The 16,102-nt window shown below is 38.7% G+C and overlaps 1 protein-coding gene across 1 annotated transcript in view; it reads left to right on the plus strand.

The window, feature by feature from the left end:
• Positions 1 to 16,102, plus strand: part of LOC113229000 (dynein heavy chain 5, axonemal) — a 127,313-nt gene that overhangs the window by 109,645 nt on the left and 1,566 nt on the right. Inside the window, exons 31-47 of the mRNA XM_026462472.1 lie at positions 1,550 to 1,705; positions 2,023 to 2,233; positions 4,031 to 4,225; positions 5,008 to 5,199; positions 5,449 to 5,553; positions 5,700 to 5,818; positions 6,483 to 6,844; positions 6,925 to 7,911; positions 8,134 to 8,626; positions 8,694 to 9,336; positions 9,416 to 10,210; positions 10,290 to 10,538; positions 10,625 to 12,193; positions 12,285 to 12,453; positions 12,701 to 12,853; positions 13,056 to 14,031; positions 14,417 to 14,573. Coding sequence (XP_026318257.1) covers positions 1,550 to 1,705; positions 2,023 to 2,233; positions 4,031 to 4,225; positions 5,008 to 5,199; positions 5,449 to 5,553; positions 5,700 to 5,818; positions 6,483 to 6,844; positions 6,925 to 7,911; positions 8,134 to 8,626; positions 8,694 to 9,336; positions 9,416 to 10,210; positions 10,290 to 10,538; positions 10,625 to 12,193; positions 12,285 to 12,453; positions 12,701 to 12,853; positions 13,056 to 14,031; positions 14,417 to 14,573 — 7,531 coding nt within the window. The remainder of the gene's footprint in view (positions 1 to 1,549; positions 1,706 to 2,022; positions 2,234 to 4,030; positions 4,226 to 5,007; positions 5,200 to 5,448; positions 5,554 to 5,699; positions 5,819 to 6,482; positions 6,845 to 6,924; positions 7,912 to 8,133; positions 8,627 to 8,693; positions 9,337 to 9,415; positions 10,211 to 10,289; positions 10,539 to 10,624; positions 12,194 to 12,284; positions 12,454 to 12,700; positions 12,854 to 13,055; positions 14,032 to 14,416; positions 14,574 to 16,102) is intronic.

A 16,102-nucleotide genomic window follows, 5' to 3' on the forward strand; every position in this document is an offset into this window, starting at 1 on the left:
ATCAGATAAGCTAACGGCTAAAGGTGTCTTGGCCGCAGTGAGAGGATGCTGTAGTCAGGAGTGCTCCGTTGTCAATAAGACAGCGTTGATGTCTGAATTCAAAGAGAGTTTTATTTACAAAACTTAAGCTATTTATACAAAACGGTATTTAAGTGTGTGTGACTATAAACAATATTATTTTTAAATGTATACATAAAGTTAACTACTCTACTCAGCAGCCTAGTTCAGAACGGTCATTGCACTGCTGAGTAGTCTATTGTCATCACTTAGCAAATGTCCGGTCAGGTTGTCTGTTTACGTCACGTGCACGTAAACACGTGGCTTTTGTTCAGAAACTCTTTTCAGTGCATTTAACAATTATATGATGTTGGGGCGTTTACGGTCAATCATTATTAAACCTGAGTTCCAGCTTTCGCTAGAATTGCTAGTACGATATCTTTCACTGAACACCGACCACGTGCGTCGTCGTTCATGAGCCAGTATTTCATATAGTTACCTAACTTCAATATGTGATTGCAACTTTACATACATTTAACTTAGGGGATTCTAATGACCTGCTGAGTTCACAGAGATCCCCTGGGGGATTGGGCTAGGGGATCCTGTAGGTATCAACGCCTGATTCGATCTCTTTTACTAAATAATAAGCACAGATGACCCGTAGACGAGATCGACCAAAATTCCAAAATTCAACTCAAAATTATTTTCATAATTTTTTTTATAAAGAAGTGATAAATAAACAAAGCTATTGTGAAAATGATCTTGTTAGTATATAATACACCCCAAATTTGGTTCATGATTTACTCTGATATATTTACTGAAAGTTCATGTTTTTACATACATTTACTGCGCCGGTATTTAAATGTGGATGTTATTTAAATGATTTTTACGATATCAAGTGACGGCGCGATGAATATTAGTCGTACACCTGATGGTAAACGACATGTCTATCCACAACAGCTGCAACTAAAAGCTAAAATCTTTAATAAAAAAACACGTGAGAACTAAAAGCAAACAATTGCCAAGTCCCATGTGTCTGTAGTTTCACCAACTCCCTGACTCTTCAAAACCGGAACACAGTAATGCTGACATTATTGCTTGGTGGCAGAAATAGGTAAGGTGGCAGCACTTCCTTGGACGAACCCTTTCACAAGGAGCTCTGTTACTAAACTGAACTGTTACTAAAATTAACATGAAGTTCGGTTTTGAATCTGAAGTCTCGCATATGTTAAGTAAATATAATTAAAAATTGATAGTTTTCAGATATTCATATTAAGAAGATATGAAATCCTCATTCAAGATATTAACTTGTGGTTTGGGTTAAATTGACTAAAATGTTGATGTACATTTGCCATTTAAATAAAATTCTTATTATTTGCGTCGGTCTTTATTAACCTTCCTTTCACAGATCTACAACGCTAACGCCTTTATTCTAACATAAATTAACCATTTTCAGACATAAGGTCTGATAGAGGTCGTAGATTGCATATTAACTGTAATTTTTGTAGTAAAACTACGGTAGCTTGAGAACAGTTAATGTTCCTAATTACAGATGCTACATAACGCTGGCCCAAGCCCTAGCAATGAGTATGGGAGGCGCGCCGTGTGGGCCAGCCGGTACCGGCAAGACAGAAACCGTCAAGGACATGGGCAAAACCCTCGCCAAGTATGTCGTCGTCTTCAACTGCTCAGATCAAATGGACTACAGGTATTAACGAATCAAATAAATAAATTATACTATCACACTCCCACGTAATAGTCAACACTAACCACAGTCTTACAAACCATACATTGCGCATAGAAATGTGTATTCGCGGTCAAATTAATGTTACCATTCCGAAATTTGACATTTGCAAGAAAGTCCGGACTTTTTAGTAACAAAAAAAATGAAAAATCTCTCACACACGGCAACAAGAATGTGCAAGCGCCATGACTACAATTTTCTTCGCCGTAATTCAGGTTTTATTCAAATTTATTACTAATTAGGAAATACTTTTTCTTTCATCCTATATTATTATTTGTCAGGGGTCTGGGTCGTATCTACAAAGGGCTGGCACAATCAGGCTCGTGGGGCTGTTTCGACGAGTTCAACCGCATCGAGCTCCCAGTCTTATCAGTGGCCGCACAGCAGGTGGCCGTAGTTCTCTCTGCCAAGAAAGAGAAGAAAAAGACCTTCGTCTTCACCGACGGTGACACTTCCGAGATGTGCCCAGAATTTGGCATCTTTATTACTATGGTTTGTTATTAATTATTTTAATACATTATTATGGGTTCTTCGTGAATAGAGTCACGCGTTAGTATGTTTGGGGCGGCGGGAGAGACAGTGCTAGTATATGATTCCTGCGGCCGCATATAGCAGTAAAATATGAAATTATTATAGACAGGGAATTAAAAATGTCATGGAAATGCGTATTACCTAATCTAGCAATAGCAATAGAGCTCCTTGTGAAAGAGTTCGTCCAGGGAAGTACTGCCACCTTACCTATTTCTGCCGCCAAGCAGTAATGTGATCATTACTGCATTGTTCTGAAGGGTAAGGGTGCTCGTGAAGTTATAAGCACACGGGACTTGTCAACTTATGTCTCAGGGTGACAGGCGCAATGGCAGTGTTCGTCAGATCTTTGTGATTTAAAGCTCTGAGTGGCACAGCAACAGTTGTGGACGGGCGTGTAACTTACCACCAGGCACACGACTTGTTCAACCTATCACTTGATAATATTAAAAAAAGCAGCAATCACTACATTTAGTAATACAGGACTGCTTTTTATTAAGGCAACCTTTAACCTGCCGTACACAGATGCGCGGCCTAAATGTGTAAAGTTTTTTGCTTAACATGGACGGTGCTACCATGCACAACGTTAGAAGGATTAAAACTGGAAACACAGTCTATCCGATCGGGCTGAGGTTGGACATCTAATGACTTGAATGCAGCCTTAACCAATAAGTAAAGACGTGTACTTTTAGTACTCAGGCAGCCTGTACTATTGTACAGAGTATTGTACAGTACTGTTGTACTATATGTACTATTGCACAGGTTGTCTACCAAGATTGTTATAATTGTTGAAATTTATATAAAATTTATTTGTAGAGAGCGATGTGGTGATTCCTGAACTAATATAGGATTTTATTTATAATATCAAGTGACAGAACGAACAAGTCAAACGCCTGGTGCAAAGTAACACCCCTGTCCATAACAGTTGTAGCGGCACACAGAGCTTTTTTAACACAAAGATCTGAGGGGCACTGTCGCTGGGCCCGTCATCTTGTGTCGTAAGTTGACGAGCCCCTCACCAGCACCTTCAAAACCGGAACGCAGCAAAGCTCACATTACTGCCTGCAGGGAAGTACTGCCACCCTACCTTATTCTGCCGCCTTACAGCTGACAGTACTAAAGTACTTCCCTGGGGAACTCTTTAACAAGGAGCTCTATGGCTATTAGTGTGTGCGTTAATATCAGGGGAAGGTGGACTCAAGTTACAGAAAACTTCGATGTTATGATCCACTGCTGACAATTGTACGGTACCAACCAATGTTCATTCCACCGATGGGTCTACACTAAATTTGGGGTTTTCTTATAAATAAAATAGTAAATAATAGACAACATCACATCGTTGCTTCGATCCCAAAGTAAGTACATAAAGCATTCGTGTTGTGGAAATCGGAAACAACGACGGTACCACAAACACCCGAAATAATATAGAAAAGTTTTTTTTTATTAAAAATAAGTGCGCATTTGACCTCCATCTCACCTGATGGTAAATGATGATGTGGTCGACGATGTAGCATGCACACCTAACCAAACCACAACCTAACCACAGTTAGTTTTTCTACATTGACCCGACCGGAGTTCGAACCCGGGACCTCAGAAATTGCGACACCATGAAAACCGGTGTGTAGGCCGAGTGGACCACGGAGATCATCAAACGTTTACGTTACATATCTGAAAAATTTCATGATTTAGCAAATTATATAATTAATAGACGCACTGCAATATATATATATATATATATATAACAGTGATTTTTATTCCTAGAATCCAGGCTATGCTGGTCGTAAAGAACTTCCCGAAAATCTCAAGATCCAATTCCGGACTGTCGCCATGATGGTTCCGGACCGTCAGATCATCATCAGAGTGAAATTGGCCTCGTGCGGTTTCCTCGAAAATATCACGCTTGCGAGAAAGTTCTACACTTTGTACAAACTTTGTGAAGAACAACTTACGAAGCAGGTAATGAATGCTTATTGTTCTGTCATGGAAAAATATCCACTTTGAAAAAATCATATTTTTCTTCTATGTGGCTTTCGCCTAAACACGTTTATTTTATAATACTCGCTAAATAAAACTTCAAAACATGTTTATAAGCGTAGAACATAATATGAGCCTTCGAAATTATATTTTTCAAATTTTTTTCCGGGAATTTTTCCGGAAAAATTTTCACCATTTTAAATTATTCGGAAAATTACCCAACAGTATGAATCCTATAGGGCAAGGAAGTCTTCCCATGAGACAATTTGTTACTAGAAATAAGCCCAATTTAAAAGTAAATCTGCGTCATTTGTAACTATCTTCCCATAACTTTGAACCCGAGGTTGGCCTTTAGAAACTTTATTCGAGTTTTTTTTATCTTAACACCTCACGCGAGTTTATAGTTACTCAGTGGTTTAAAAAGCGGAATCTTATATTACCTACTTAATTCTAATTGACATTTTAATTGCTGTCACGGATTTCATTTATTTACCATTTATTACTTTCGTTTTCGAGACTTATAGAAACTTAAAACTAAATACAAAAAGACGGTCAATTATTATACTTATGGGAATTAAAATAATTATTTTCATTATAATTATTATATTACGACCCTAATTATTAGATTTCTACACCTGTCAGGTTTCTCTGACGCTGACTGTTACTTACTTGCATTGTGGAAGACTGGTCCAATTATTAACAATGATGAAGCGTATTAAAACATTGAGGTAAGAATGAATTTACATAACCTATTTATGACACAGGTGCACTACGATTTTGGTCTTCGAAACATCCTCTCAGTGTTGCGGACGCTAGGGGCCGTAAAAAGAGTCAACTCCAAAGACAACGAGAGCACCATAGTGATGCGTGTACTCAGAGACATGAATTTATCCAAGTTAATTGACGAAGACGAACCTCTCTTCATATCACTAGTCGCTGATCTTTTCCCTAATCAGGTTTGTGTGAAAGCGCAGAATACCTAACAACAAGTTGGTTAAATTACTCCATAGAAAGCAATTAGTATTTCCCAGCCCTGAGCTAAACTACTAAAGACTTTCCTATATGTGCTTACGTCTTTATCCACGACATTCAGTACTTTGGAAGCCTTAATTTATAGCAGTAAATTGTAGTAGTTAGATTATCGTTAACAGAAAGCCACCCACATTATTCTTGCCTTATTCATCTAAGAATGTTTTGAATAACAGGCTTTGGAAAAGACTACGTATCCCGAGCTGGAAGAAGGTATAAGGAAACAAGTTGAACAGACAGGACTCATTTCTCATGCACCATGGATCCTCAAAATTATTCAGGTGACCGGTCGTTTATGAAGTTTGTTATATAAGTTAAAGTGCATGTTGGTTGCAAAGTCACGTTTATGAAATACGTACGTACTAAGTAAGTTTATGATTCATATTATATGATTTTGTTTTGTATTTGTATCCACATTCACCGATAGCTATACGAGACGCAGCGCGTGCGTCACGGCATCATGACTCTCGGTCCTCCCGGCGCCGGCAAAACCACCTGCATTCACACACTCATGAATGCATTATCAGAAGTGGAAGATCCTCACAGGTAACAAGCTGAAAAATGTTGCGGTAGTGGCTTGTTCCTGGCCCTGTAGTCTAGTTCGCCGTCCGAAACAAATACTATGAAATAAGTAATACGCGACTAAATTAAAAACACATGATTCGAATGAAGCTTCTACTTTTAATTTGGTCGAGTACTACTTATTTGACAGTGTTTGTTTCGGACGGATGTCGAACGGGGTACGGGAGACCCCCTGATACCCGATAATTGGGTGTACTACGTCAGTTAAAATGCCGATTACGCGAATGACGATAGTACGAAGACGTTTGCGCGAAAGCTTGAATGCGCGATAGTTCATTTGCGCAAATGACGATAGCACGAATACAGGTTTGCGAAAGCTGGAAAGCACGTTAAATGTTGCAAGTACACCATAATAAACTTTTACAAAAGTAAACGTATAGTATATTATGAAAGCTTTTCATTGCAAAGAATTGCAACAACCAGCAGCCATGGGAGTCAATCTGTCTTCGTGCTATCGTCATTTGCGCAAATGAACTATCGCGCATTCAAACTTTCGCGCAAATGAACTATCGCGCATTTAAGCTTTTGCGCAACCGTCTTCGCGCTATCGTCATTCGCGCAATCGGCATTCGCACTCACGTAGTACACCCATATTAAATGTTAATTACATATTTTTTAAACTTTACAGAGAGATGCGTATGAACCCTAAAGCTATAACAGCAGCACAAATGTTTGGACGCCTCGACGTTGCGACGAACGATTGGACTGACGGAATTTTCTCAGCTCTCTGGCGCAAAACTCTCAAGATCAAAACCGGAGAGCACATTTGGTTGGTGCTCGATGGGCCAGTTGACAGCATATGGATCGAAAACTTGAATTCTGTCCTAGATGATAATAAAACACTGACATTGGCCAATGGTGATAGACTGACTATGTCTCCAACGTCAAAGATTATTTTCGAACCAGAAAACATTGATAATGCATCTCCGGCTACGGTGTCTCGTAATGGAATGGTATATATGAGTTCTTCCGGCTTAGATTGGAGCCCAGGTTGGTATTTATTGCGTAACAGTGCACTTAACGTTGGGGTAGGTTATTATGCTGGTATGTAACGTTACTGTATCTTTCAGTACTCCGCGCATGGCTTAAGACTCGCTCGTCACGAGAAAACGAAATTTTCGAAGATCTATTTGAACAAACATTTCCCATTGTTTACACGTGGTGCACACAGAACTTAGTTTTCAGCATGCGCGTGCTCCAAAGCAACATCATCTTACAAATGCTAAAACTCCTCGAAGGATTAGTACCGCCGCAGATCGAAATACCCGAAGAACCATCTGCCGGCAAGTCAATCAATGGCGACATTGACGAAGATGAAGAAAAAGAAAAAGTCGAAGAAATAGTTCTATTTACTCCAGAACATTTACACAAAATCTACGTTTTCACTCTTATATGGGGTTTCGGCTCTCTCTTAGAAACGAAAGATAGAATCCGTTTTGACACATACTTGAAAGCCAATTTCTCTGAAGTACTAGATATGCCACAACATCCCAACAATAAACCCAGTATTGTTTTCGATTTTTACGTTAAGCACCCAGGCAAATGGGAGTTATGGGATGATTTAGTGACGAATTATGTTTACCCTGATACAGCAACTCCAGATTATTCCAGCATTTTGGTCCCAATCGTGGATAACGTTAGAATAAACTACCTAATACATTGCATCGCGAAACAAGGGAAAGCAGTGCTGCTTTTGGGAGAGCAAGGTTCAGCCAAGACAGTTATGATGAAGGCGTACATGAAAAATGCAAACCCCGAACAATTTATGGGCAGGTCATTTAACTTTTCGTCGGCAACCAGCCCTTACCAATTTCAAAAAACTATAGAAAGTTATGTGGAGAAACGTAGTGGCATGACATTTGGCCCTCCTGGCGGAAAAAAGATGCTGGTGTTCATTGATGATATCAACCTACCCCAGATCAATGAGTGGGGTGATCAAATCACAAATGAAATTGTGAGACAAACCATGTGTATGGGAGGATTCTACAGTTTAGAGAAACCCGGAGATTTTACAACTATTATAGACATACAATTTTTAGCCGCTATGGGACAACCAGGTAAGGTGATAGGTTAGGTACTGTATAATGTTATAGATATATAAAATTGTGCCACTTAGTGAAATGTCTAGACCGTACATCGAATAATGGTGAATAAATTGAATACTGTGAAGGATAATTATATATACAAGTAACATAATGTAAAATATTATAGGTAACACAAGAATTTTAAAACAAGTGTAGCTTTTAATAAAATGCGCTAAACTTTAATTAACATTTTAGGTGGTGGTCGAAACGATATACCAGCTCGACTTAAGCGACAGTTCGCAATCTTTAACTGTCCACTTCCCAACAATGATGCTATTGACAAAATATTCAAAGTAATCGGCGAAGGTCATTACAATGCTAAGCGTGGTTTCACTGTGGACGTTAGGAATCTTATAAAAAAAGTAATACCATTGACTAGGGAATTGTGGATGCGAACCAGGCTAAATCTATTACCTACTCCAGCGAAATTCCATTACGTGTTTTCCTTGAGAGATCTTTCAAGAGTCTGGCAAGGAATGGTCGGAACCCTGCCGACTGTGATTGAATCAGAAAAATGTCTCATGCTGCTATGGAAGCACGAATGTTCAAGGGTGTTTTCCGACAGATTCACGCATCAAACGGATAAAGACTGGTTTAATAAATCTTTGTATGACATTGTAGAAGGAATTTTAGGAGTTGAATACAAAAAAATGATGGAAAAGGAACCAGTTTTTGTTGATTTCATGAGGTAATGTTTCGTGTGATTAAGTAACCATGCATTTTTTGCGCATTTACTAATTCGATTAATTTTACAGAGATGCACCCGAGCCGACTGGGGAAGAAGGTGAAGACGCGGACATGGAATTACCCAAAGTATATGAGCCTGTTTTTGACTATAGCGAATTACGGGATCGTTTGGAAATGTTTCTATCACAATTTAACGAGATGGTTCGAGGATCCGGCATGGATTTGGTTTTCTTCCCTGATGCTATGTTACATCTAGTAAAGATCTCAAGAGTTATAAGGCATCCACGAGGAAACGTTATGCTTGTAGGTGTCGGTGGTTCAGGAAAACAATCTCTAACAAAATTATCAACATTCATCGCTGGGTATCGCTCTTTCCAAATTGCTTTAACCAGATCTTACAACGTAGGTAACTTTCTTGAAGATCTCAAGTTACTATATAGATCGTGCGGAGTGCAAGGAAAAGGAACTACGTTTATCTTTACCGATTTAGACATCAAAGAAGAAGGATTCTTAGAATACTTAAATAATATATTATCATCTGGTGTAATTTCCAACTTATTTACTAAGGACGAGCAACAGGAAATCATTTCGGAGTTAACCCCTATTATGAAACGTGAAAACCAGAAACGAACATTGACTAATGAGCTTGTGATGGAATATTTCCTGAACAGAACCTGTCAAAATTTACATGTTGTACTTTGTTTTTCCCCTGTAAGTTATAATTCGATAAATACACTTTAAATACACTAGTTTAAATGTGAAATGAGTAACTAAAGTATCTTTTTTCCAGGTAAGTGAAGCATTTAGATCTCGAGCACAACGTTTCCCGGCTCTAATTTCTGGTTGCACCATTGACTGGTTTCAACCTTGGCCTAAAGATGCCCTTGTGTCAGTAGCCGACCATTTCCTCGCAGAATTCGAAATAGAGTGCACTAAAGAAGTGAAAAAAGAACTCGTAACAGTACTCGGAACGATACAAGATGTAGTATCTACAGTGTCTGCAGAATACTTCCAAAGATTCCGTCGGTCGTCTCATGTTACTCCGAAATCATATCTTAGCTTCATCGGAGGATACAAGACAATATATCAAATGAAACAGAAAGAACTTGGGGACGGAGCACTACGAATGGACACCGGTTTAGAAAAATTGCGAGAAGCGTCAATTTCTGTAGAATTTCTGAAAAAAGATTTAGCTGTAATGGAACAGGATCTAGCGTTGGCATCTGAAAAAGCTGGTCGAGTATTAACAGAAGTTACCGAAAGAGCAATGCAAGCGGAAATAGTAAAGAACCAAGTGCAAATTGTGAAAGAAAAAGCAGAGGCCCTGGTAGCATATATAGCAGAAGAGAAGGAAAAAGCCGAGAGAAAATTAGAAGCCGCAAAACCAGCTCTTGAAGAAGCCGAAGCAGCTTTAAATACCATCAAACCAGCACACATTGCTACTGTTCGAAAGCTGGGTCGACCACCACATCTCATTATGAGAATTATGGATTGCGTATTAATATTGTTCCAAAGAAGACTCCACCCTCTCATTCCTGATACTGCGGCACCTTGTCCAAAGCCATCATGGGCGGAATCATTGAAGGTAAATAATACTCTGTTGGAACGTATAACTGCAACAGCAGGTAGATTTACATAAGATTAACCCATGATTTACCTTTCAGATGATGGCTAGTACAACCTTCTTGCTGCAACTACAAAACTATCCAAAAGACATAATCAACAATGAAATGGTGGAACATTTGGTTCCATACTTCGAGATGGAGGACTACAATATGGATACAGCGAAGAGAGTTTGCGGTGATGTCGCTGGTTTGCTATCTTGGACTAAAGCTATGGCCTTTTTCCATAGTGTCAACAAAGAAGTGTTACCGCTTAAAGCCAATTTGATGTTGCAAGAAGCCAGATTGAAAGTAGGCAACTATATTAAAATATACAATTAGCATAATTTTATTTATGAAGGCAAAATATATTCCTAATCATATAATTAAATTCACAGCTAGCCATGGAAGATTTAGCGAATGCAGAAAGGCAACTGGAGGAACGTGAGATGTCACTTCGAAAAGTAAAAGAACAGTACGAATCTGCTGTGTCCGAAAAACAACAACTTACCGATGCTGCAAACGTATGTCTTAGAAAGATGACAGCCGCTACCGCACTCATCAATGGATTGGGTGGCGAGAAAATCCGGTGGACACAACAGAGCAAGGATTTTAAGGAACAATTAGGGAGACTTGTTGGTGACGTGGTTTTAGCAACTGGTTTCTTATCCTACTGTGGACCCTATAATCAAGAATTCCGGAACAGTCTCCTCGACACCTGGATGGAAATCTTAAAAACTAAGCAAATACCTGTTACCGATAATTTGAATATTACTAACATGTTAGTAGAAAATGCAACAATATCAGAATGGACGTTGCAAGGACTTCCAAACGACGATTTGTCGGTGCAAAATGCTTTGATTGTGACCAAAGCTAGTTCATATCCATTGTTAGTAGATCCACAAAGTCAAGGGAAAAATTGGATCAAAAACAAAGAGAGCACAAACGAACTCCAGATCACGTCACTAAATCATAAATATTTTAGAACACATTTAGAAGACAGCCTTTCTTTAGGAAGACCCCTTTTAATTGAAGATGTAGGTGTTGAACTAGACCCGGTCATTGATAACGTTTTAGAAAAGAACTTTATAAAATCAGGTTCAATAGAGAAAGTAATCGTAGGTGACAAGGAATGTGACGTGATGCCCGGATTCATGTTGTATATTACTACAAAGCTACCAAACCCCGCATATTCACCTGAGATAAGTGCAAAAACTTCCATCATAGACTTTACCGTCACAATGCAAGGTTTAGAAGACCAGTTGTTAGGTAGAGTAATATTGATGGAGAAATCGGACTTGGAAGAAGAAAGAGTGGCACTCTTTGAATCCGTTATGAGAAACCAAAGAAGTATGAAAGAATTAGAAAGTAACTTACTGTGTCGCTTAACATCTTCGGAAGGGTCTTTAGTGGATGACGAAGCACTTATTCAAGTATTGCAAATTACTAAGACAACAGCTGAGGAAGTGAATGAAAAACTGAAAGTAGCAGAGGTCACTGAAAAAAAAATTGTAAAAGCGAGAGAAGAATTTCGGGCAGTTGCAGCTAGAGGGTCGATTTTATATTTCTTAATCGTCGAAATGAGTAACGTCAACCTAATGTATCAAAATTCTTTGAAACAATTTTTAACTATTTTCGACAACTCAATCACAAAATCTACTAAAACTAATATTACGGAAGAAAGGATCAATATTATATTGAAGTATTTAACTCACGAAGTTTGGGCTTTTACATTACGCAGTTTGTACGAAAGACATAAAGCTTTGTTCACTTTAATGCTGGCAATGAAGATCGATTGTCAACGTGGTCTTATTTCTCATGATGAGTTCATGGCGTTTGTGAAGGGAGGTGCGTCATTGGATCTAAATGCTGTGACACCGAAACCTTTCAGATGGATATTAGACATAACATGGCTAAACTTAGTTGAGATCAGTAAATTAAACACCTTCTCGGATGTACTTAGTAGGGTAAGATAGAAGCTGTAACACCTACGTATTTAATTCATCATTTACAATTTATTTATCTTAATTATTACTTTATATGTTTGTCTAAATTTAGATATCATCAAACGAGAAGGAATGGCGAATTTGGTACGAGAAAGCAAAGCCGGAAGAAGAAGTTTTGCCCAGTGGATATCAGGAAAGTCTTGACGTATTTCGAAAACTACTTCTCATCAGATCTTGGAGTCCAGATCGGACATTGTCACAGGCCAGAAAATACATCGTTGGTAAGATTGATGTTATCATTTCCCTTTGAGATTTACCGATGGAATTTGCTATATGTGACACTAATTAGCTTTAAAGGCGTTGAAATGCCTAGCAATAGATACAGTTTTCTGTAAACTAACTTTAGGACATATAAAATGATAAAACCTCCTAAATCGATTTGTATTATTGATACTATAAAGTGCTATTAATACTAGCCTGAGGTATTGTTATGATAATTTTATATTAACCTCGCATTTGGCATTCTAGATTCGCTTGGACCAGAATATGGCGAAGGACGGATATTAAACTTAGAAGCGACTTGGGAAGAATCAGAACCACGCACTCCACTCATTTGTATATTGTCAATTGGCTCTGATCCTTCCACACAGATCGGAGCTCTTGCGAAAGCCAAAGAAATTCGTAAGTATCTAAAACCTTGAGTTTCGTAAATGGTTATGATTGGTTACATTGATGTACTGTCATCCGTGTATTGTATACTTTGGTTTTACACCTTTTTTTTTTTTTTTTTGACGGGGGGAAATCTTTATGGATACCCCTACTTACGATAGCATTCAATTTTGTCGTAACGTTACATGTAAGAAATTAATATTATTATTAACAGCTTTGAAAGCAGTGTCAATGGGACAAGGACAAGAAATAGTAGCCAGAAAGATGATCTCAGACTCAATGAGTGAAGGCGGGTGGGTACTACTCCAAAACATCCATCTTTCACTACCCTTCTGCGTTGAAGCTATGGACGCTCTCATAGAAACTGAACACATTCAAGACTCCTTTCGACTGTGGCTGACCACTGAAGTGCATACAGATTTTCCTATAGGGTTATTGCAGATGGCTATAAAGTTCACTAACGAACCACCTCAGGGTATCCGAGCCAGTATGAAGAGAACCTACCAGAATATCACACAGGATACTTTAGATTACTCTTCATTGCCTCAATGGCCGCCACTTCTATACGCTGTGGCGTTTTTGCATACAATCGTACAGGAAAGACGTAAATTCGGTCCCTTGGGCTGGAATATACCTTACGAGTTCAATCAGGCAGACTATGCAGCCTGTGTACAGTTTATACAAAATCATCTCGACGAAATCGATCCAAAGAAGGGCATTTCATGGCCAACCATTTGCTACATGCTTGGAGAGGTACAATACGGCGGTCGAGTTACGGATGATTTTGACAAACGGCTCCTGACCACTTTCACAAACGTTTGGTTTTGCGACGTGTTACTAAGACCTGGTTTCGAGTTTTACAAAGGCTACAAAGTGCCTCAAACCAGAAATCTACAAGGGTACATCGACTATATTAATCAATTGCCCCTTACGGACACTCCTGAAGTATTTGGTTTACACAGTAACGCTGATATTACGTACCAAATCAACAGTGCGAAGGATATATTGGATACAATCCTGAGTGTGCAACCGAAGGAAGGTGGTTCTCAGGGGGGCGAGACCAGAGAAAGTATTGTGTACAGATTAGCGGAAGACATGTTAGAGAAATTACCTAAACAGTACGTTAGTTTTGAAGTGAAAGAAGCACTTCAAAAGATGGGTGCTTTTCTACCTATGAATATTTTCTTGAGGTATGTATTGTTTTATGCCAAATTTTTTTGAAAAAAAAATAACAAAAATTGTTAATTGTGCGAAGTGCAAACACGTAATTAGTGCTCATAATAAATAAAATAATAAAAATACCATTTTAGACTAACAACCATATTAGATTAACTGCCTCCGTGGCCGAACGGTTACCATGCCGGACTGCCACGCATAGGTCCCAGGTTCGATTCCCGGGCCGGGATATGTATTTGTATGGCCTACAATTATTTCTCTCGTCAGTTTGGGTGTAATTTGTGGTTGTCTATGTGTGTGTCCATGGCTCCCGCGACACAGGGTTTCCCTAGTGGGGGCTATGTTGAGTGTGTGCGTTATTTATTTAATTATTTATATGTGGTGTTGTGTGGTTTTCAGGCAAGAAATCGATCGCATTCAGCGCGTAATCAGAACAGTGCAGTCCACGTTATGTAACCTTAAACTGGCTATTGACGGGACCATCGTCATGAGTCAGGGTTTACGTGACAGTCTGGACGCCATGTATGATGCCAGGATACCATCGCAGTGGCTTAAGGTACTTACATTTATGCACATGTTCGAGACAAAGCTATTTTCCGCTAAGAGACCGACTAGCCGCGCGTGATCGATGTGTCCCTGTGTGTATGAATTTTACCGACATTCGTGTGTAATTAAAAAATTTCGTGACATGTTCCTGTAACTCATTATAGCATGAATAAAACGCACCCTTTGTAGTTCGATCTCTTAACAAAGGATATATCCAAAATACATGTTTTCGTTTTCTTTTTTATAACAAGTATGTTATTTCTTCGACGTCAATTTTGAAAACGAGTTGTTTCCACTGTTTGTATGTAGAGTACAGTCGTGTGCGATCAGTCGCATCCGCAGTCGCTATTAACATTAGCTGCTACAGCTGCGTGTCCCTGACGGTTAGTTACATGGATAATCTCAGTACAGAGTACTAAAAAAACCGAGCTCAAAAGTACGTGGAATTACGTCTATTTGCTAAGTTTTTTTGAAATATCCCCTAGTTCGCCACTATACAGGACTTGACACTGGAGATAATAAAAATCGGTTCTCGCTACTCAAAGTATATTGAGAGAGAAACGCCTTGAATTGGAGAATTAGCAAAATCAACCATTAAAATAATTGCTCCTTAAGTAAAATTTAGGCGCTATTTATAAAAATGAATCTTCATGCGTGAACAGCCACCCATAGAGGTTTCTTCAAAATGAAATGGGACAACTATGGAAGTACCCCTTTTCCAACAAAAAAAGAAAATCATGAAAATCGGTTCACGAATACTACTACTATCGCGTAATTATCGCTATATTATATAACTAATTATCGCGTAACATACATACAAAAAAAACATACAGTCGAATTGAGAACCTCCTCCTTTTTTGAAGTCGATTAAAAATAACTATGATAAAATTTCACATCGATAACGCTAGGCAGCTTGATTGTTTTCATGCGGATTGATTTTTTGTTAATGAATGTCCCAAAATCATTAAAATAATATTTTATTACAATACCACAGAAAATAAAAAGCTTTTTCGCGAAGGTAGACTCAGTAAGGGCGCGTTTATTCGACAAGAATTTCATTGCACTCACGCCGCGGGGAGAGTGCGTGGCTGCCGCTCTGCACCCGCGTGTCTGTCATGACAAAATACGCTCTAATTATTTAGCTTTTACGTTTTATAAGCGTCCCGGGCGCGCGGGCGAAGCGAACAACCAAAATATACTGTATTGTATCATATAGCGACTATGTATCATATAGCGAAATTTAACATTTATTAAGACCGCTTGGAGCGCTGTACCTATATATATCTCACCGAGAAAATATTTACGCTTGCGACCAATCTATGATAGTCCACCTCCGATAATTCGATGTTGACATGTTGACCAATTCATGGTTTAAAAAAAGTCATACCTGACAATTAGATAACACAGAATGTAAACGATTGCACTATTATAGTCCTATCGTATAATAGTAAGATAGTAATGTTACTGTTAATCCAAAAACTTCGCCACCAAAAAGCACTCGTGTTATACGTGTTACATTGGTACTTTTTGAATTGGGTT

The sequence above is a fragment of the Hyposmocoma kahamanoa genome, unplaced genomic scaffold (genome assembly GCF_003589595.1).
Source record: "Hyposmocoma kahamanoa isolate Upper Pololo Valley unplaced genomic scaffold, ASM358959v1 100021, whole genome shotgun sequence".
Classification (NCBI taxonomy): Eukaryota; Metazoa; Arthropoda; class Insecta; order Lepidoptera; family Cosmopterigidae; genus Hyposmocoma; species Hyposmocoma kahamanoa.